This window comes from Diplotaxodon limnothrissa, linkage group LG7 (assembly GCF_057381915.1).
Source record: "Diplotaxodon limnothrissa isolate DT_005_m linkage group LG7, D_limnothrissa_male_GT1.1, whole genome shotgun sequence".
NCBI classification, from domain to species: Eukaryota; Metazoa; Chordata; class Actinopteri; order Cichliformes; family Cichlidae; genus Diplotaxodon; species Diplotaxodon limnothrissa.
Window position 1 is genome coordinate 41,463,210 of NC_140602.1, and position 23,555 is coordinate 41,486,764.

Below are 23,555 nucleotides of genomic sequence, written 5' to 3' on the forward strand. Positions count from 1 at the left end.
CAGGTTTAAATTACATCAGTTATATTTATTTTTAGGCAATAAGTGTTTAAGACTGAATTTATATTTTTCTTTTCTTTTTTTTTACTTAAAAAAAATTAAATATAAATAATTTTCTGCATGCGCATTCTCAGTTCCTGTCGTGACGTTACTTTCACGCGGGACAAACTCTTTTCCCCTGCTTTGTTAACCATCAGGACCGTTAGGAAGATCAAAATTATTTATCTAAACAAAGTGAACAGTAATTTAAGGTTGGTAACATTAAGTTGATTTGAAAAATACTATGGTACAACGGTGTTATTAAGATAAAGTCGTGTTTTGTGAGGGCTGCTGCTAGTTAGCAATCTAGCTAATGTGTTAACTTTAGCTAAATGATCTTATTTAAGCTGTAAGATATTTCCAGGCACTGTGAGTGGAGGCTTTGGAACGAACTAGAGAACTGCTGTCACGGCATGGACAAGTTTGACGATGCCATACTGTCTGTGTTGCAGGGTAAGTCTTAATTTTCAGTTATTTTGGTACGTTAGCTAAGCAGCCTTAGCATCTGTTAGCATCATTTCTGAAACTTGGAGCTAGGATTGCACTCTACTCTGACCTTTATCCACATTATAGCCTTGAGCTGTCTTTGCCTAAATAGACTTGGAACATCATTCTTGAAGACACCCAAAAATAGTTTTATTGCATTCCCAAAAATTTGATAAACTGTTTTAAGTTTGACATTTTATCCTGTTAATATTACTTATTGCTAAAATACATTTATTGACAAAAAATGACCTCGACATGTAATAAGCCACGCCCAGGAAAAGAGAAATAAATATCACTTTTGAAGTTGTTTTTCTCTTTTACAGCTGCGAATATTGATGAGGAAACTTTGAGAAGCTTTACCCGGGATGACCTAAAGGATCTTTTTCCGGGCCATGAAAATTTCTTCCGTAGAAAGAAGATTTGGGATTTTATCAGCCAAAAGGTAAATACACATTATACCACTAAGAAGATGATTACTGTCCATATTGTCTAGCATTAATTTGCCTAATTGTGTATTTTTGTTTATATCCCACAACTGTTATAGTTTAAGAGTACTGACCAAGATGCCAACACTTTCCATCGAAGCGAGAGTAACCCCTTCGGCTTTGATGTGTCACAATGTCAGCCTCAAACTTCCACTCCCATTTCCTACACTGCTGACAAAAAAATGAAAATGCCAGACCCACCAGAGTATGTGGTGTATACAGATTCAGAGTTGGACATGGTGCGCAGTCAGTACTTTGCATTGCTCCACAGTGGAAAGGAAAAGGACTGCAGGATGTCGAAGGAGCTCTGTTGCAGACTTGTAAGGAACACAGTCACCAGCATGGTTGCAATCCTCCGTGTTAGTCCCATGGGGAAAGAAGTAAGACACCCCTCCAAACTCGAAATGAGAGCAATGTCACAGAAGATTGTCGACTATTACCCCATGTTACGTGATGCTGACACACACATGCCATACGTAAGTCATTCTTTACCCACTACAATATCTAAAATTGAGTGAGATAATAAAATGATGTACAAATATATATTATTTTACCACAGCTGACCATCTACACCAAACTGTACAAACGACTCCAAAATATGAAGTCTCCAAGGAAGAGGCAGGGCTCCATGCCACAACGAGGCAGGCCCAGGAAGACTCTTTTCAGCTCAGATGACACAGACAATGGGACTGAAGGTGACCTAAGTGGTGAAGCAAGTGGTTCAAGTGACTGTACCATACTTCTTGAGAGCAATGATGACCTCAGCGAGGATAACTCAAATGCAGGTGTGTACTTTGGTCTGCTGTACTAATGACTTTTGGACATCTAAAACTTCAAAGAGACCACCTGCCCTCAGTTTTCTGTTCAGAGTGCATCACAAGATTTATACAGTGTTGAGTATTTTCCTTAACTTTCTAGCTATTCCCTGTTATTACATTCTGTTCATCTTCTGTTTTTTCCTCAGAGAAAGAATCCCAATTGCCGCTACCCTCCACTGTACCAACTACGTCAAACAATACTACGCTGGCTTTACCACTATTATCCAAGTCAGCCTCATGCTCTGCACCCAGGTCTGATATAGGTCCTTCAACTGCACCTCCAGATGATGTTGTTGGTAAGTCCACCATCACCCTTATCTACCTCTCAGTCTGACTGTGGTTCCTCTTACAGCTCTTTCCAAAATATGGTTGCAGCAATGAACCCCGTTCTAAGTGTTTATTCCAAAAATCATAGTGGTTTGGCATTAACTCGAGTTGGTGTGTAAAATCAACATATGATAGATCCCTCATTCCAGTTTGCCAGTTAGCCATAGTAAGTATTTTACCACTTTGTGTTGTAATGGGTGTTACTCAGTGCTGATTATTTACACATGTAAATCCTCATGCTGGTCACATCTATCATGCCTTATCACAGTGTTTCTGTCATAGATCAAATTACCTAAAAGATTTTTATCCATCAGCTCATAATCACTGTTCACACTGATGTGAACGATATACACAGTAAACAACCTTTACCTTATTTTCACCACAGTTTTATTCACGGGCATCTTAAACTTTCGTTTTAATATTTGATTCTGTTCAAACTAACAATTAACATAAATCCATGATCATTATAAGAAAAGGACACAAAGGGAAATGATCAGGACATATAGGGTCAGTTCATTACTCAAACATATTTAACCTAAACATTAATTCTCATAAATATTATACTTAAAAACAACCATGCAACCTTACTAGAAATGACTGATTAGAAAAATCTGAATTTAGTCTAGTTACACCATGTCTTACAATTGCTCTTTGCTTTCCCTAGCAGACCATGACAGCCTGAAGATGCAGGCAAGACATTACAAAACCTTGAGCAACATGTACAGGAAACCCAATGCAAAACCCAACCAAAGTGACGTCGCTCAAATTTTGGACCTGGAGTTTGAGGCCAGACGAGCTTTTATTGACGCAGATGTTACAAGGGAAGAAGACAGGCCTAGAAAAATATTTGAAGCATACCCGTGCTTCAAAGACATACGAAATGTAAGTTCAACTACCTTCAGTTAAATTCCTTGCTTTCTCTGGATAGGTTTAGTTAGTTCTTGACTAACTGAGCACAACTTTGTCATAGGCGATGGATGAACTGCGTCGCATCATTGGTGGCTCCAACTGCAAATACATAGATCAAATGAAGGGTCGATGGGCAGAGTTTTGTTCGAAGGTGCAGTTCTATGGCATTTGGAAGAAGGTCCTGAAACCTCCTCTCCCCTTGGATGTACGTGGAGGTAAGTGGCCTTTTCATACATTAAATCCACACATCAGATATGTTCGGATTGCTTTGTTGAGATACTTTTCTCCGTTCACAGTGGATTTTACTGTCACTCTCTTCAATGCACTTCCATCTCTTTTTCCTTCAAAAACTACACCACCAAAGCGGCTGGGAAGTGCCAGTGAGGCTCTCCTTCATATCCTCAAGGTGCGAACAGCTGCAATACCAGCCACTGTAACTTGTACTCCATTTACTTGTATTGTTATTATTAATATTATTATTTTGCTTTTCCTGCTTAATAAGAGTGGGTTGAAGTTCAATTCAGCAGGGATTAAATTACTCCTTATTCAGGATTTCTTAATTGTTATTCAAAACCTACTCCAGAGAGGCAGCACAGAGCAAAAGCACATTGCAGTTAGGATACAAGTAGAAGCAGTAAAATGATATATTTAAAAAGGCCTTCAAAAACTAGAATATGTAACAAAGTTAAAAGAAATAGTTTTAAAAAACAAATGAGAAAAAAAGCACAAATAGACATGATAAAAATGCTGCAAACTAGAGAAAATTCATGCTCAGAATTAATACACAGCAAAATCTCCAGTGTTAAATTAACACCTTTGACAGTGTTATATGTTTAAAAGTAACCTAGTCAGTTTTGAAGATTAACAAAGACTAACACTGAGCAGTGCTGATTTTCTAACACTGGAAAATAAATCAAAATGTTAGAAATATTCCAGTGTTAGAAAATCAGCACTGCTCAGTGTTAGCCATTGTTAATCTTCAAAACTGACTAGGTTACTTTTAAACATATAACACTGTCAAAGTGTTAATTTAACACTCAACAGTGTTGTATTTAACACTCAGAGGAGTGGACCCATATAGACACTCTCCAGTGTTAATTTAACACTGGAGATTTTGCTGTGTACATTTCCAAAATTTCATATTTATGTAAGTCAGATATTTTACATTTATTTCTTCTATTCCAACAGTAAATCAGTTGGAGCATTCTAAACTCTTGATATTGCTTTTTGTGTCTTAAGCTGTTTGGATGCACAGCAACCCTTTCATTGAAAATCTTGAAGAATTTGTCCTTTTTTTGTGCTTTTCTAGCCGGGTGAAGATGCAATGCTATACCTGGAGAAGCGGCCTCTCTCCTCCCCAGTGCTGCTTTTTGATGGAACAACCAGCATTGTTGCTGTAGGAAACATACCAGTGACCACTCTCTCCTTGGAGGATTTCTGGGAAGGAATGTTGGTGTTGATGGCATATTACTACACCTTGCACTTAACATACCCAAAATGTGTTGCAACGGTCCTCTCTGTCATACAAACTGAGGTAATAACTGATGCCATCCATGATCAAGATGCCACTAGTGAATATAAGAAAGCAATAGCTGAGTGGAAGTCGTTCTTTGAAAAATAGGTGAATACCAAGCAGGATTTTATCAGGTCATTTGCAGTTTGTTTAGTTTTGTAGTACGTTTGTACAACTTTGTTCCTAATTTGCCTAGCAATGTCCTGAGAAACGGCTGTACTTATAATGCTTTACAAATGAAAGTTGTTGTTTTTTTTTCTTAGTGACACTTTACCTGAGGCATGTAAAGTTTTAAGTCAGTAATGCCATTATTTACAACATTGTGAGACTATGTGACTGTCACAAAAGTTTAAGGCCAAAAATGTAATTTCTTTTCTCTGTTTAGGCCTTTTAAAGGGTTGATTTAGACTTTTAGGGATTGTGCAGCAGCCCTATATTGTTTAAAAAAAGAATTTTGTTCTCATGAGAGAAATAAATGTTGACATATATCACTCCTGTCCTGGTTGTGATTTCAGTAGAAGCCAAGGAGTATTCTAGGAAAAAGGTCTGTTTTAAGGTCTTTTTGCCTGGATTTAATATTGATTCAGCTCTATTTTAAGATAAGCCAACCTGAATCAAGAAACAAATTAATCATACTTCACTAATATTGAGTAGTTTTTCATAGTATTAGAACTATTTTTCTCGTTGCAGTGCATTCATTTGCTGCAAGTAAGAATTCAAAACATAAAAAAAAGACTGTAATTTAGCATATTTAACTTACTTTTGGGACTTGATATAAAGTAATTTTATCTTAAATTGAGCTTTTTAAAGCTTATTTTAACCCTCTTCAATTCTCAAATGTGTTCTTTTATTTCTGGATTAAAAAATCTTATTTCAAGATTTCTTATTAAGTAAAATAAACTTGCTGCATGGACAGATAATTTCACTTGTTTTCAGTGCTTTTTGTATCAAATGTAGTATTTTTTTTCCTAAATATAGACTAGCCATTTTTGCAGTGTGCAAAATGACTGATGGAACAATCAGGAGTAACAGTGAGGTCTGTGGGATGTGTAGACCTCGTGCTTCTCAGGAGGGTAACCATCTGAAATGTGCCAAGCTGTTATTTTGAGAACTTTTTCTGCTGTGCACTAAATTAAATCTTTTTCTTCAAATACTTTTGACTGACCTCTCTATCGAAAGAACAGAACTCTGTACGTTTGCACTGTTTACTGGTAAAGCCGTTGCAAGGAGTGTTTGTTATTATTTGTTGGGTCTTTTGCTGTCTATAACCATTGCACATTGCCATGCACAGATATAACCACTGAAAATACAGAACATTTGCATTTTACTGTTAAAGTTAATCCTGGATTTTGTGGTGTTGTCAGATATTGTAGTTTTTCTCCGTTGTTAATGTGTTCCAATAACTGAAATTCCTTTATTTGTTTACCATGAATGACCATTGATCACCATGTCAGTTAAGCACTTTGGGCAAATCCTTCAGCATCACATTCATATTTATTTTAATTTACTGGTGTAAATGAGTGTGCAAGGAGAAATAGCAATTTACTCAAGGCTTAAGTCTTCCATGTTACAAAGAATTGGCACCAAAACAATGAAGCAAATTAAAGCAATCACAATTGATTACGTTTATGAGAAGCAACTTTTTTCTACTAGAACAGTAGGACGTATTAATAAATAGTAATATTTACATGTAGGCTAGACACTAAGTAAGAAGAAGAAGAAAAAACAAAAAAAGGACTTCAAGCAGCAGTATGGCTTCATGTCAAGAAAATGCTAGTGCTAATGGAGTGTCTTTATGGATCTGCAGTGGTGATAGACAGGCTGACAGATGAGGTCAGGCAGGAATTCTGGTGTGCTATGATGTTTGCAGATGACATTGTGATCTGTTGTGAGAGTTCAGAGCAGGTGGACGAGAGTGCAGAGAGGTGGAGGTATGTTCTGGAGAGAAGAGATATGAAAGTAAGTAGAAGCAAGACAGAATACATGTGTGTGAACGAGAAGGAGACGGGTGTAACAGTGAAGCCATGAGATGTAGAGACAGTGAGTTTAAAGGTACATGAGTTTAAATACCTGGCTTCAACCATCCGAAACAATGGACAGAGCAGGAGAGAGATGAAAAGAGAGGGTGCATGAATGTCAGGGAATACTCCATCAGCCAAAACAGGCTGATAGCTTATTGTCATCACCCTCGTGGATGGGCAGGCACCCAAGTTTGTGAATGTGATAACTTGAGAATGAAGCGATTTAGACGTTTCAAATTGACATTACAGGTGTCTGTATCTGCTAAAAATCTCAGATGAGTTAGAATCTCAGTGATCTCGACCTCAAGGTCAGAGGTCAAGTTGTCTGACAATCTCATGAATGTGATAACTTGAGAATAAGGCGACGCAGGATTTTGAAATTGATACCATAGGTGTATCTACTAGGAGGCTGAGAGGTACCATTGGGCGCTGCCAGTATTTTAAAAGGGAACAGCCTGAAGAAGAAGAATGGTTGAAAGAGAAATATAACATTTTAGAAATGGGACCATTAAAATCTAGCTAATAAAGCAATTCAAGAAAACACCTAAACTTTGAAATCCTCTGAAGTGGTATTTCAAAGTCTGAAGGGCAGAACAGAGTCAAAATAAAGAGGTCAGTCCCAATCTCTTTGAAAAAAAAAAATAGAACTGCATATGTCTTCAGTAAAGTTTGTTCCTGTGTCTTTTGTTGTATTTATGTGAAGTACACAAACACAGCAGCTCATCAAGACAGCCCACTCATGCATGAAGGCTGTGATTGTGTTCAGTCTGTGGGCACACTTTCTGTGTTAGTGTAGGCGCTCTACTTTCAACAATCTCTCATTGGGTAATTATTTTGTTTTAGCTGTATAGTGCAGCACATATATCATATGTTGGATTCTCTTATCACTGTCCAGGATCACAAACCACATATAAAGACATTACATTATCTCTTTATGCTTTTAATTAGGAATGCAGTTCATGCTTTATTTTTTAACAGCAGAATGTAATCAACATTTAACTATTTCATATTAAGCAAAATAAATGCTGAATGTCCTCATAACATCCTATTCTACACAAATAAAAAACAGAAGATAAGCAGGTTTCCTTGAGACTTAGCTGTCAATAATGCACCTCTCTTTTACAACTTCAGTTTAATAATTAAAACTGAAAAACTATGATGACTTTGTAACAACCTATTGTGTGGTGATGGCATTGCACCGCTTAAGGGTTTCGTCCTATTATTGGAGTAGTTGGGGAGTCTCCTAGTGTGAGTGCAGCGTCATCCATTACAGTCGAGCATGCTGCCCTCTGTGCGTCTGTTTAGAGAGACCATACCATTGTAATGGGTTGGCGCCGGCAGCTACCTAACACTGGCACATATATGTACGGATAGCGAAGAGCCGTGGAGATCTGGCTTGTATGGTCTTGTTCTGTTAACGCCCAATAAAGGTTTGTTGTTCTATCTAACTGACTGGCCTCCGAGTTGCTAACCTCCATGCCTGCTGGACCTGCTAGCTGCTCCTTCCTCGCCAGACCGCCGTTACAACCTGTAGATCTAAAGGCCTTTTTAGCCCATCTACAGTTGTTGTAACTGATTCTATACAGTTGTAAAAATGTTTAGTCTCACCAACATCAGCTGATCATTATTAGAAACTAAGTTAGTTTAAGTTTTACAAGATAGAACCATGAGTTAAACATATAATTTGTTTAATTTACCAAAAATATTGTCGCTATAAAGATCCATTTTCATGAAGAGGAGGGTGCTCGTTCGTTATCATCTTTACCGGGCCCCTCCTACTTTCTAGGCATTGCTGTTGCCCTGTCGGGGGTTATGCATTTGCAGGTACAAATGGGTAATATTGTGGTCTACATAACTTCAAACTATGTGTTAACTGCTAACAAAATATGTGAAAAAATTAAAAGAATTTCATTATTTTAACTCTATAATTTCACAAATGCAAATAATTACCAAATGGAGGCTATACTGTTAAGCATTTTAAGGCTAAAATATATTTTGCTTCTGCAAAGAGTTTTTGATCAGAAATTATATGCTTCACTTTTCAGGAACTATCATTGCGTTCATCTTTACATACAGTTTATGTAAATTAAATTAAATATGGGAACTTTTTACCTAAAGTGGACAATTTCTAGCTATACATATAGATTTGAATGGGCATAAATATGCACTTAACAATAGCAAAGTGAGAGCAAAATACTGACATTTTATAGTGCAGTTATTGTAATAGTTTGTCAACAATACTCCCCCCAGCCCCGAACCCCACCTAGTCTTTCCAGCATTTTAGAGTAAACGGGTAGATAATGAAATAGTGCTTGTTGGAAAGTTTTTAAAAAATGCAACTCATGAATCTCCATTCAAACTCTGCTGCATACAACAAGCAGACTGTCTACCAACATTCAGAAAATCTATGTTAGCAAGATAGCAGGCAAACAAAATGATGCCAAGGCCCTGTCAATTCACATAATGATGACAAGCAAACAGAAAAATGGCAGCCTGTCTTCCATCAGTGTCTCAAAACAAGACAGCCATGAGCATGAGGAGGGACGCAGCATGTCTGGCTCCTTTTCTACCTGCTAGTTATTCCATTTCTCAGTTATCTATTCCCTAAATAATGATGGGGGATGTGTTTGTTTGTACAGGAATATCTGCATTTCAGCAAGGGCAATTACAGATTGAGACTGGACATGATCTTTTGATTCACCTTGTTAGATTTGTTGTCACCGAGTGGTTTAGCATTTCCATTTCATTGTCAGACTATGAACCCTAACGTGACAAATTTGACTTGATCTATCTAATGGATTGGCCATACTTTGAATAATTAAGAAGAAAATGAAACACAAACGTTCACAGAATTACGTCTGAGACTTAGATGGCTGTTTATTTACTCTTGTTATTTTGCTTTTTTATTACAAAGCATTTCTTTTTCAAAGTTTGGTGACAGCATAATGAAACTAGGCTTACAAGTTTGAGGCCTATCGCTGCTGAGATGTCATCTGCTATGCCACTAGAAATCGCATATACCAACACATCTTTTCCTGCATTTCTCTCTCTCTCTCTCTCTCCCCCTCTCTCTCTCTCTCTCTTCTAGAGCTTGTAGTAAAACTTAATTTTTGCTTTTTTTAATATGTGTCAAGTAAACTGCCAAGTAAACTCACGTGAAATTTAAGGCCATGTGAGTTTAGTGCCTTTCATTTGATCGGAAACTGATTGCAGCCTAAGGGTTGAGGGGTGCCACGGCATTTTCCAAACCCTTAAAAGTGTGAGGTTTTTATTTTCAAAATTTTATAGAGATCTACCCTTTAAAAGATTACACTGAATGCAACCGTAAAAGTGGTCAGCTGTTATAATAGAGATAACAAATAAATAATGGCACGACATTTTGTACGTTTAAACACCAGGCTTGTCTGGGTCTTCTGTCTCCAATAAAACTCTTAGCTGAATGCTTCAGAGTCAGTGCATGGCCCCACCACCGTTCCCCACATCCACCCTTTTGAGATTCTGTGCTTCAGTTTTACTTCATCCTGATCTGCATGGAAAACCAACAGTTAGAGTGACAGTTATCGACAGGAAAAAGAAAAAGACAGAAAGGGGAGGACAATAGATAGGAAGCAGAAACTCAGGGAGTGAATCCAGGAAATAGACTACACACAGTGCTAATAGCAGCTTTAGGATCACTGTTGTCATTGCTTATAGCCAGCAGCCTCACACTGAGCTGATGAAAGAGGGTCATCAGCAACCAGCAAAGAGCCAGCCAGGAAAATCACAGAGGTTGAAGGTTCTGCTGTTAATCTAAAAAGGACTGAAAGGATGTCCATCAGCAAACTCAGTGGCAACAAAAACGTGCAGAGAACTGTACTTAACATCTAGCACTGTGAGGTCAGGTCTTTCTTTACTGATGTGGTGCAACCTCCAAAAACCTTTACACTGGCTCTGTAGAGATATACTTCCACAGTTTTACACATATAGATGTAGCCTTGAGGGAGATCTCACAAATTTGAATTAATTTCCTATTATGATGTCATTTGACATGGTTTTTTTTTCTTTTAGCTTTTTATGCCATGCAGTAAACAGAAGGCTATATGAGCAGCAACAGCTTTATGAGAAAGAAATTCACATGAATTTTTTTCACCATTCAACATATATTTCGGAGGACTTCACAAAACTTGGTGTCACATGTTGTAGTGACCACTGTGGATAAGGAAGTAGCTGAAAGTAGCTTTACAGCTTACTGTATACAACAAATCCTTGTAAAAAAAAATGTTTCAACCACAGCTTTTTACTGGACTTCCTCGAGTGCAAGATATTTACTTCTTAAATATCTTCATATTTGGAGACAGGGTTTTGTAAACAAGCCTTTTTCTCTGGTGAACTTTTGAAGATGTTGTATAAAGTATCCAACTGGGGGAAACAAAGAAAGGAGAGAAATATTGATATTGTATGTTTTAATATTTTCCTCATAGGTAACTGAGTCGAGCTGCAATTTGTCTTCATGTATTTTTCTCACCCTTTCTCCTGCCCGCGCTCTGTTAAACTCGATTGTTCTGTTGTTTGTCTCATTTTTTTTTCTGCACAACCCCGTGTAACTCGGTTATACTTCTTGATCCAATCCCCTTTCCTCCTCAGTTATTTTAATGGTTGCTCTTTTTTCTTTTTTCTTTAAATCCTCGGTGTGTCTGTGTTTCTTACTCTTTTGTCCTCTCTCTTCATGTCTCCTCTCGCCATCTCGCCCCCCATCTCACAAGTCTCACGAGCAGCTTTTGTGACAAAATGAGTAGATAATTATACCTGCTGTGCCAGGGTTGGACATTCTGTCACTGTCTTCTTCTTGTCAGCATTTGGGATTATGTTACTACTACTGTGCTGTGTCTATGTCTGGTACAAATCTAGGACACACACAGTATCAACAATACAAACTGTACTATCTTTCTGGAAAATGCCACCACATCCACATATTGACTTGTAAATGGCATTTCTACAGAGGCATCTGTATCGACTGGGATTTAGTGAGCAGCACAAAAGGTATCTTTTCTGCAAATGCAAGTAGCTCGATAGTGAGAAAAATGTGTGTTTGCTGGTTGATTGTGTGTCTGTAGTTCTAGCAGTCACTCTCTCCTGGGGTCACTAATTCAACCAGTGGAGCTTGTCTATGCTTTCCATTTCACAGGAGGCAAGTGTTTACCCAGTGTTTACAACTGCCTCTCACCTGCACTCTCCTGTCTGTGTCTTTCCTTACGTTGTGTGTGTGTGTGTGTGTGTGTGTGTGTGTGTGCGCGCGCGTGTGTATGTGAGACTGGTGGGTGTTGTGATTGCTTGGTGTCACCCAACAACAGATGCAGAGGGAAGATGAAGACGGACAAGCTGTTTGGTGTCCTTGGGACTTTTTATTTTATGTGTTTGTTAATTTATTTTATTTTTTAAAATGAATTTTTGTTTTGTTGTTCTTCTTTCTCTCGTGTTCACCACACACAAGAGAACCAGGGGAAATGATTTCTTCTCTGAGCTAACTATGCTCTGTACGCAAACACTCTCTTACAGTTAGCAATGGGATAAGGACGTTTTCCAGAGGTTTATCAAACATTGCTACCCTAACCGAAGCACTGTGAAGATGACACTGTTTCACATCTTCAGATCCATCATTTATAGGGATTTTTATATTCTTGAAACTATTTATTTGCAGGTGTTGTTTAAAAAAATGGTAATAATGTCAACAGATATTTAGCCATGAATGATTATCCAGAGGAAAGTGCTATAAAGTGCCAATGAATAGTAAAATACAGAAATATGAAAAGTTAATTGAATAAATGAACTGAATTAATTTATTGTTGAATTAATTAATCATAGTCATCAAGTATTTACTTGTAAATGTATCAGGCAGGAAATATACATTCACTGCCCATTTTGTTAGGTACACCTTGCGGGATTGAGATATTGTGACTGTGCAGGCCATGGAGATAATTTGAACTTTGTGACATGGAAAACGTATTTTCTACTATGAGTAAATGGATGCAGTGTGATCACAAAGAGATGAACATGGTCTACATCAATACTCAAGTAGGGTGTGCATTTAAACTATGCTCATTTGCTGCTAAGGGGCACCATAAAAATATCGCCCACACCATTACAGTACCACCAGTAGCAGTCAGAACAACATTTTTCCAATATGAAATATTTTTTCTTCTTTTGACTACAAACACACAAATAAAGGTTGTACAGGAAAAATCACAGTAAATCACTAATTAGTAGGGATGGGCATAAACGGTAGTAACCAGACCGAAAAGCAGCGCACATTTTGGTGCTTTTTTCCCCTGAGATGTCATACACTTTGGATTTTAGCCAGTCATTTTAGCTTTGCAAGCGTAGTAGGTGGGCCCAGGTACGTACGTTCTTTTAAAGCAGAGCTACAGATTAAAAACGCCCAAGGCGAAACAGTCAAAAGTCTGGCTGTACTTCACAGCAAAAGATGCAAACTCAGCAGCCTGCAAGAAGTGATTTAAGGTGATACTGTGAAAAGGAGGTAAAACCTCGAATCTGACGACGAACCTGGTGACGCATAGCGTTTTTTTAAATGCGCCGTATTTGGTAGCTGCTGCGAGAGAAATGATGACAGATGATGATGGCAGCAGCAGCCGTTCTTCTCTGGGTGAGTAGCTTAATGTTGTTCATATGTAATTTATGTTGAGTAGGCTAACCACGTTATTAAATTAATGCATGCAAGGTGAACTAGCAAACATCGTCGTAGTTACATGCGGCTGTCTTCTTGTTTGATGGCAGATACTCCCTTCACCCTGGCCAAAAAGGCTAAAATGACCAAAGAAAAAGTGGAAAACAGTTAAACATGAGAGGTTTTTGGACAAAGTTTGTGTTTTCCATTCATTAAGCACCGGCACCGTTTCAAAAGTACCGGTTTGGCACTGGTATCGGATAAAACCTACACGATACCCATCCCTACTAACTAGTCACAATTTGGTCCGGGTGGCCTGGTTACTAGCTGTTCCTCAGACTACTGCTCACAGTGCAGCAGCCCCAACAGCTAACATAGCGGTTAATTTGATACATTTTGAGGCATCTATTTTCAAACTGGCCTATCGGCATCAGTGTGTCCCCAGATATTAGTACAGTTCAACAGGTTTACCTAACAAAGTGGCTGATGCCAACTTCATAAGGATTCACAGACATTTGTCTTCTGCATAAAATTTATTTTTGAATCAAATTCTATCAATATCAAAATCAATCAAAATCAATATCTACCAAATTGGTGACAAGGAAGGTTGACATTACCACAGAAATTACATTTGCGCAAAAAAAAGACAAATATATTTCAATGTCTCCCTATAAATGTTCCTAAAAGTTTCTTCAAAGAATTAAATAAACTTATAACCTCCTTCATATGGCAAAAGAAAAACCCAAGAGTTAAACTCTCCTCATTACAGGCCCCTTATTCAAGGGGAGGACTCAACCTACCAAACTTTAGGAATTATTATCTGGCCTCCCAATACCGATCAATTTTGATCTGGTTACATGCAGAGAGGAGTGAGGTTCGATGGGTTCCAATAGAACAATATGAGATGAATCCCATATCATTAAAAGACGTCCCATTTCTAGGTACGAAAAAATGTTTATCTAAGCTCACAAATAACCCGATAATATTAAACACCTTCCGTGCCTGGCAGGAATCCCACTCACTTCTAAAAATAAATATTTATTTTCTTAGAAGGACACCCCTATGGGGCAATCCTGATCTCTCACATCATATTTCTGACTCCATATTGCGGGGATGGAAGGATAGAAATATTCGAACTGTTGCCGATCTATACAATAATGATACATTTATTGACTTCCAACAACTAAAGGAAAAATTTAAACTTCCAGACCAAAATTTTTTAAAATTTCTACAAATAAGAGACTGGATCAAAGAAAAAACCAAAGGAACATTCCCTGAGATTCCTAAAGAAAGTCCTTTTGAAACGCATCTTTGCACCAAACCATGGAAGTCAATAAAAGGAATAGCATCTTCAATATACACTATTATTAATGAAAAATTACCTGACTGCAACAAAACGTCTCTGAAAAGAAAATGGGAGGCAGATCTGGGCTATGTTTATGAAGAGGTAGAATGGTACCATCTAATGGAACAGGCACAGACCATGTTAATTTCTACAAATCATAGACAAATGCAATTTAATATATTCCACAGGACATATTATACACCTTACAGATTACATAAAATTGATATTAATTACTCTCCCAAATGTTTGAGATGTAAGGTGATAGATGGTGATCTCCTTCATATGCTGTGGAATTGCCCAGTAATAGAGGAGTTCTGGAGACGGACTACTGAAATAATTTCAAGGGTAATTGGGATCCAAGTCGAAATGGACCCAAAACTATGGATTTTAGGTGACATAGATTCTATAAATGTGGATTACCACAAGAAATATTTTATTTTACTTACGAGTACTGCAGTTAAAAAATGTATTCTGACACATTGGAAATCTGAAAATTCTCCAACACTGAGATATTGGATTAATGAGTTAGCATCCTACTGTACACCTGAGAAGATATCGCATAGTGTAAAAGGGAAATACGGAACCTTTAAAAAAATTTGGGGACCATTTCTTTCAGTATTACCGTCTTTGGACTTGACAGAATATAGAGATGACGTAAATTCCTCTGGGTTTACCCTGAATTGATCCTCGGTTAGGCCCTTTTGATCAGAATTCTTGAATGTTGTGCTGATTCTTGTGTATACACGGGTGTAAATATGGGCTGTTTAGATACACGAATGTAATGAAGTTGAGAGCCATACAGGGGTAAAGGGGTGGGGGGATGGTGGGAGGGGTTCACACGATATGTTTTTCTTTTTTTCCTTTTTCTTTTTTTTTGTGTTTTTGCTTTTTATTTTTATTTTTTTTATTTTTTTGTTTTAAATTTCTGTAATTACCAATACTTTTACTATTATAATTATTATTTATTATTATTATTATTAATACGCCCGTATTTTCTGTGCTCGGTCCTCAGATGGTTGAGGCTATGTTTGAAAGATAAAGATACTAGAGTGTGTTCCTGAGAATTTTTTTTTTTTTTTTTGGTCATAATGGCCAGTCAAGCTTTGGCTAGTTGATGATACCTACTCTGTCCCATAACTGTGAATGTCTTTTATTGTTTGTTTCTGTTTGGTTGTTGATTGTTTTCAATTTAAAAAATGAAAATAAAAAGTAAAAAAAAAAAAAAAAAAAGACAAATAAAATATGGGTTCCGTTGTAAAATTGTTCCACATTATTGCACAGTTAACAGTCATCATGTGTAACCACCAGATCAGCAAAGCTACTGCAGCACCCTGCACCCATGTTATAGACATTTACTTTGAACGGACCGTTCACAGCTGACAGTTTGCTCTGCTTAGTGTTACAATTTGAAAATTAAATTAATGATGGATGAACATTGTACCATTTTAGAAAACACATATCAGAAAAGAGTGCCAAAAGGATATTAAAAAAAAAACCTTTCTAATGCAAAACAAAAGCCCAGACTGCACAAAATGGACACCAGAATCTATCAAAAGCCTTTTGAAGACTAAATAATCAGATAGATGAAAAGGGTATAACAACAACAACATATGGCTGATCATATCAGATGTCTAGTTTTGAAGTTCATTCATCCACGAAACAGAAAAATAAAGTGAAAGAAGAGAGAGATAAGAAGATTTTATGAAGTTATGGCTGCCTTTAATACCAAGTATAACAAGAAAAAAATAAAAAGTGCTCTACTTAGTAAGAATTGTAGGCCTGTTCCTGGTTTCATAACCAATTTGTTTTATAATTGCATGGAAAATCCCAAAGGGAGGGTGTTGATGAGATGAGAGGGAGGCTGCTGAACTAAATGTACTCTCAGGAGGTGTGATCCCGCCGGTTGTTGAGAATTGCTAATCTAACACCAAGACTACACACAATAATTACACCAGTAGCCATGAAAAAGAAAAGAAAAAAAGACAGAGCAATATCTGAACATGCCCTGCATTTTACAGACATTAAAATTACAGGTGACGAGACATTAGATTTTAATTATATTTTTAATAATTCAGTCCAAACTAGCACGTTTGTTGCCCCAAGCTCCCTGTAATAAAGATACTTTTTAACTATTTTGAACTTCAAAGCCCACCTGTGGTTGCTAGTTATGTGAGGCTTGTTGTGATGGTGGAGATGGAACGCAGAGAAAGCACATACAGTTGTGGTTAAAAGGTTACATACAATCATCAGGTTATGAATGGCATGGTAATTTGGGCTTTTAATGATTTCTTTGAACTGCTATTTTTTCAGAGTGGAATAATTATACAGCATAGATCTTCAAAGTCTTTAAAAACCAAGTGCAGAAATTCAAATTTATTTTGCATTTTCTCTAATCCACACAGGGCCAAAAGCATGCACACAGTCTTAAACTTATACATAGACCTTCGCTAATATTTGTTTAAATTTCCCTAGCCAGTTGCACCTTAGCTAAGCCCTGTTGGAAGCCATCAAGAAGCTTTTAGCAAAATTCTGGCTGGAGTTCATTTAAATTGTTTGATTTCACAATATGAACCTGGCTCTTAAACACAGTCCATAAATTTTCAACACAGATGATGTCAGGGCTTTGGGAACACTATTTAGGAAGACTAGTAGAGACATTTCTAAACAACTGCAGATTCAAAAATTATCATTGCAAACAACTGTACGTTGTACAACAACACCCAACCTGACACCCTCAGATAAGAGAATGTTCAGGAAGAACTCAGGAATAACCAAGGCTCACGCCTGCCATGAAGTGAACACCTATAAGATAGAATGAAATTGGCAGATGACCACATAGATGAGTCAAATACTCGTAGATGAGTGGCTGTTCGGCCACAAGTGCAAGAAGTGTGGAGAAATAAAGGTGAGGCTTTTAAAACATAAGGGCAACCAAGAACTATAGAAACAATCAAGCATGGAGGTGGTACCATCATAATCTGGGTCTTGTGGTATTGGTATATTGGACAAACTGGATGGAATAACGAAGAAGGAGGACTATCTCCAAATTCTTCAACTTCACATCAAATCAGCAGCTACACAGTTGAAACTGGGACAGAACTGGCTGCTAACATTAAGTTTCTGGGATGGCCTTGCCAAAGTCCCGACCTCGGCCTTATTGAAATTATGCCTAAAATCCATGTCTATACCAGGAAACCAACCACTTTAAATGTTCTCTACCAACTCTGACAAATAGTCAGCCAGATTTATCCCAGTAGCTTGTTTATGGCAGTTGGAAATGGAGACAGATATACCCAGGATAGAATTCTCCAAAATTGAAGTTTAAGTTATGAAGTGATGTTAGTGAGTCTGCTGTCAAAAGTGTCAGAGGGTCAACAAAATGGTTTACACAGGAAAGGCTACACACACAGTGATGTGCAGAGGTTTGCCTAGGCTGTGTACACACTAGAAGTGATTTAGATCTCTTTGCTGCCGACAGCGACTCTATCACAAGTGGTTATTTTACTTGACGTTGCAGAATCTCATTCACTTTTTATGTTCTGTGCTTGCTATACCAGGTACCAACCCTGCTTCTAGTGCTTCTAGTGCATCCACACTAAAGACTACTGCAAAATTCTAATAGTGAACTCTGAATTTTATGACATCACGAGTAAAAATTTTTATATATAGTGGTCAATGTTAATTTCACCTTTCTGATGGGCTGGATGGTGTAATCTGACAGTAAACTCAGACACCATGGCTCTCTGCTCTAAATTAACTTCATATTATTAATGCTAGACAATTATAGCAATAGCTCAAATTAATTAAGGGGAATTGAGAAAGGATTGTGTAAAATTAACACCAGCTACAAAGAATACCCCAAACTATCTTTATTCATTTGTTTGAATTTAAACATGACATCCATCCATAACAGGCACTAATGTTGTCACGGTCCTAGGTTTTTCTTGTGAATTTGGTTTTCATTGTTATTCCAGTTATTTGAATTTGAATTCCTACTCTTTTTCTATTCCTGTTTTGATTTTGTGCTCATATGATTCTAATTGGAAGTTTATTAGGTTAAGCTTTTTATTCTCAGTTTATGGTAGGCATACATATCCCCCAACCTTCATCATAGGGTCAGTTTTGTGTATATTAGGCCCTTGTTTTATTAAAGTTCTCTTGTTTCCTCTTTTCTTCCAAACTGAGTTGTGTAATGTTCTTCTGAATACTTTTAAATTAGTCAGTTCAAGCTTAGTATATTCATGGTTACTCATTATAGTTACCGTTTAGTTTTTTTCATGTTTTATTTGGTTAGTAAAACATGATACCTGATTTTGAGTTGACTCCCTGCCCTTGATTATCCGATTGTCTTTACCTGTGTCAACCAACTGTGTGCATTGCTGATTAGCCCTGTGGGTGTATAAACAGTTTACTCTCCCCCTGTACCTCCATTGTGTGATGCCTGTTTCTTTTCCTTGAATTTGTTCTCATGATGGAGTTTTGCACTGTTTGGACTTCCTGTTGTTAAAAAGTTATTTATCTGTTTTACTTTGTCTACAAGTCCTCCCTTTGGATTCTCACTAAACATTTCATGGCAGCAGTTTCTAAAATTATTAGTGATAAGGTTTCCGAAAGAGACTCAGGCGCAGGCCAGGGTATTCCTTTAAGCGAAGAACAGTGCGTTTATTTACAGTGAACACATTCACCAAGTGGCTATATACAACGTGCAGGGGAAACGGGTCCGGGTCGCCAGGGTTCGTGGGAAACAGGGTTGGGAGAAGGGTGCTCCACACTTTCTGTACAAATGTTCCTCCTCAATCACTCCTCTCAGAATCGGGTTCCAAAAAAACGATCTAAACACAAAAAGTCGGGTTAGCGGGATAATTACAAGAGATTCTCAAAATACAGGTTGGCGGATACACGAGTTTAACTGACACTGATAGCTCAACGATCCAGCGAAGACTAGTGCAGACTCGCCATCTAAGTAGTGCAGTAATCAGCTGGGATCAGCGGCCGGTGTGGTGATGAGCAGGTGTGTGGGCCAGCAGCGGGAGCCCGCAATGAGCGTCGCCGTGGCGAGAGAGAGAGAGCGAGCGAGAGAGAGAGAAAACAAACCACAAACATATTGCCCAATAGAGGATTGACCAGCGGGGCACAGGGACCATGACAATTAGGAAAAAACCCAACAGAAAAATCCTTCGATATTGGTCAGATCAGGTGACATTGATTCACTCACTTCACTACACATGGACCAATGCTTCTTACAACTGTAGTCAACCCCCAAGTTTAATTTCTGAGCTGGGAAAAACTGGCATTACTTGTGAAGAAAATGCATTACGTTTCCCAGATATTAATAAACTACCTGAGTTATTAAACTTGTGAAACTCGGGGAACAGAAGATCAGTATTAGTTATGTTTAATTTGACTCATTGTTTTGTCTTTATTACCTTTCAAGGATGTGCATTTCATTTGCATTTTAAACCCCACAATTTCACTCATGTTAGATGAGCTAACATTTTCACGACATCATTCTTTGGTGTTTCTTTCTTGTTTAATTCTTATACTTACACTTTTTAAACTTTCTCTTTTGTGCCTTTAGCTGTTCTGTTCCACTATGACCAAATATCAAAAACGCTGAAGTCATTTTGATGGGTCTCCTCTGGGAGATCTTTGAGGAATGTCACTTGGATCCAATTTGATTTAATGTTCACAGCTTTAAAAGACAAAAAAAGTACTTTGTCCATCAGTTTTACGAAGATCCATCATTTTCTCATCCCAGTGCCTTGATGCACTATTGTGTTGATGTAATATTGGCTGCCAAATAGAGACCTAGAAACTCTGTGGTAAGAGGCTAGAGGGTTGGTGGGTGCATAGTTGTTTTTGTTTGTTGTTTTTTCATTTTGATTGTGTTTTGTTGTTCACTGGGCCAGATTTATGTACAAAAACTTGGGCTAAACCTAACCAAACTCTTGGTTAGGTTTAGCCCTTTAAAAAAGTAACCCTGCACAATTAAATGTAACACTCTGAAAGTTATGCAATAACTGGATGCATCAAACTCAGAATTAAACTAAAGGACACCACAATAAAACAGCCTTAACAGGCAGGCCAAGAATGAAAAAAGGCTGTTAGGTCATCTTCTGCCATGTGGCCAAATAAAAACTTCATGTACCTTTAAGATGACTCGCAGCTCTGGTGTCCTAAAGAGTCCTGAAAATTACTGGAGGTTTCAGCTGAACAGTAGTTATGGTAGTGTTTGCACTGTGCTGAAGTGATAATGGATAAATCACACACACACAAACACAAACACACACACTCATACAGTTTTGAGGAGCACATGCACTGATGCTGAAAATTGGCAGGAATGTGAGTGGTATGTATGATATGATCTATGAGAAGATGCAGTGAAGCTTGTCACTGCATATAATCTAACATGACAGCACCATCTCTAGCCACCTCTAATCCATTAATCACACAAAAACACTCACACAAACACGCACTGGTATCCACCCAAACATGCACTCCCACTTGAACTGACACACATAAAATAACTCCAGTGAGACACTCCAGCAAGGGATGTTTTGTAATTAAGTGGTAATACTGTACCCTTTTCTATGAATGCAATAATTTTGTTCTGGTTAATTAACCTTATTACTCTTAATGTCACACAAGGTGACATTTACTGAGGGTTACCACCATGACTTATTAGTTTAAGGTTTTGTCTAATCTCTGCTCTAAGACCAAACCCAATAGAATTACTATGTCCATCTGTAAAATACACCCTAATTTATAGGATACGCAGTATCAAGTACCAAATCCTTCTAGTCAAATATATTATACTCATATCTACTGTGAATTCTGCTTCCCAAAGAACCAGAGGTGTGTTCAGACAAAATGAGGAGCATATTTTAGAGGTGGCATGACTGCATAAAAGTCAACAGGAAAAAAAAAAGTATAGATTCACTCGAAAAGTACTGTGGCATGAAATGAGCAGCACACTGTATCTGTGAAGCGAAAATGTTACAGCAGTTACAGTAGTTCAGGATGAGCGGTAGAGTCAGTCTTACATTGAGCTGTATGACTCTACAGCTCCATGACGAGAAAATAATATTGGAAGTGCGAGGCTCAGGCTAGTCTTAAAAAGCTTCGTAACAGGGATAACACAGGTCTTGTTCTGCTTACATCAGTGCTCAAACAGATGCAAGTGTGTTCCTAAAGCCTTCTCCAGGGTTGGTACACTGTGTAGCAACTTAAGAGACATCACTGTCATCTAATTTTTTCCCTTTAGTTCCCAGACTGAGAGAGTCACAGACTTTTCACTTTGACGAGTGGGTGATACTATAATTCAGAGGGAATTAATGTCATAAACAAATGACTTCCCCTTTTTACACAATGTCACACAAATGGCTGCATATTTAACACATTATCCCAGTAACCAGTAATAAATTGAAGGCATAGTTAATGTTGGTTATACATAGCTTAAAAATAATGAAAAACAAGAACACACACACACACACATATCTATCAAGGTAAGAGCATGACAGTAACATTCTGGCAAATACAGAAAAACCTGTTAATAATACCACATAATTTAATTATTATGTAATTACCAAGGCAATAACAATTAATAGCGCTGTATCAGCTATGGATTTAGCTGAGTAACATAAAACTAAAATGTATTTTATGCCGTAATGGCTAGTGGTGTGGAAAAAAATGTAACAATGCATATGAGAGAACACCAGATAGTAATAATACAGTAATACATTGATAACAATATGAAAACGGGTGAGCAATAAAAAGGTAATTTCTGTGTGGTACTTGAAATTAAAACTATTTAATGTAGTGATGATTAAATCTAACTATAATGCCAAAACCTGATATGAATAATATAATAATATAGTGTTTATAATATAGCCTGAGGCATTATAATGCTGAAATAATCCTTGTTATCCTTGAGTTATCCAGGTAAGTCTCATTGAGATTAAAATCTCTTTCTCAAGAGAAACCTGGCCAACAGGGCACTAGATGTTACAACAAATATAACACATAACAATATAACAAGTAAAGAAACAAATGCAACTGATATTCCATACAGAAAAGTGAACATAAACATTAAAATCATAAACAATACACATCATGATAAGAGTGACATTAAAAGCAAACACAGTGGCCACTATTCTCTTGTTTCTTTTAAATGGACTTAAAACTCCCACATCATACCCATACTGATGATTTCAGCTCTTTCTATAGATTATTCTAGTGTAATTAAAAGCCTCCTTTCCTTATTCTGACTCTTGGGACACACATTTTTATAATATTGTGAGAAGCTATACTTGTTGTGGTTTTTACACATATAGGCACACAGATAAGAAGGAACCAGCCCGAGCAGAGATTTATGGATCAAAGCCAACGAACTAGAAAGTCTGCGGATATACAGAGATGGCTATTTAGCAGCAGTATACACAAAACAGTGATGTACACAATTTTCACAGCTAGTAATAAAACATGAAGCACAATGATATGACAATATTCAACTCTGGCAAGGTGTGCACACCACCCTGAGCAGCATAAACAAGATTTATTTGTAAAAAACAAAACAAAAAAAAACAAAACAAAAAGCAACAACCTATTTTAAGTTTCAGCTTGCACACCAGCATTTTAGTGTGAGTTGAAGAATGAAAGGCATCATTAGAAATCATTATGATCTGTAATAATGCTTCGATAGTTATAAGATCAGCATTAAAGGCAGACTGCTAACATGATTTGTACTACTGAAGGAGATTAACAATAAATGGAATGAAGCATTTGAGACATTATTGCAAAGGTTATTTATGTATGGAGAGAATAGTGATCTAATATGGAGCCCTGGGGAACTCTTTTGGCTACTGAGAGAAAAAAGTAGGGAGAGTAGCTTTCTGGCTGTTGTTTACCACTTTACAGTTTTTTTTTTACAGCCGCTAGGACACATTTCTCAATAC

At 37.4% G+C, this 23,555-nt stretch overlaps 1 protein-coding gene across 3 annotated transcripts; it reads left to right on the forward strand.

Annotated features, from left to right (window-relative positions):
• Positions 1-117: 117 nt before the first annotated feature.
• On the forward strand, positions 118-4,682 carry LOC146628799 (uncharacterized). 3 transcript variants are annotated; one of them, XM_085358090.1, is made up of 10 exons: positions 118-248; positions 401-489; positions 846-964; positions 1,067-1,483; positions 1,567-1,792; positions 1,972-2,121; positions 2,817-3,034; positions 3,123-3,276; positions 3,358-3,467; positions 4,371-4,682. In XM_085358090.1, the coding sequence occupies exons 1-10, from the start codon at positions 118-120 to the stop codon at positions 4,680-4,682; spliced, it is 1,926 nt and encodes a 641-aa protein (XP_085214216.1). The 3 variants fall into 3 exon arrangements, with proteins under 3 accessions (XP_085214216.1, XP_085214214.1, XP_085214215.1); XM_085358088.1 differs by lacking the exon at positions 118-248 and having other exon boundaries at positions 450-489; XM_085358089.1 differs by lacking the exons at positions 118-248; positions 401-489; positions 846-964 and having other exon boundaries at positions 1,382-1,483; positions 2,820-3,034.
• Positions 4,683-23,555: the final 18,873 nt, after the last annotated feature.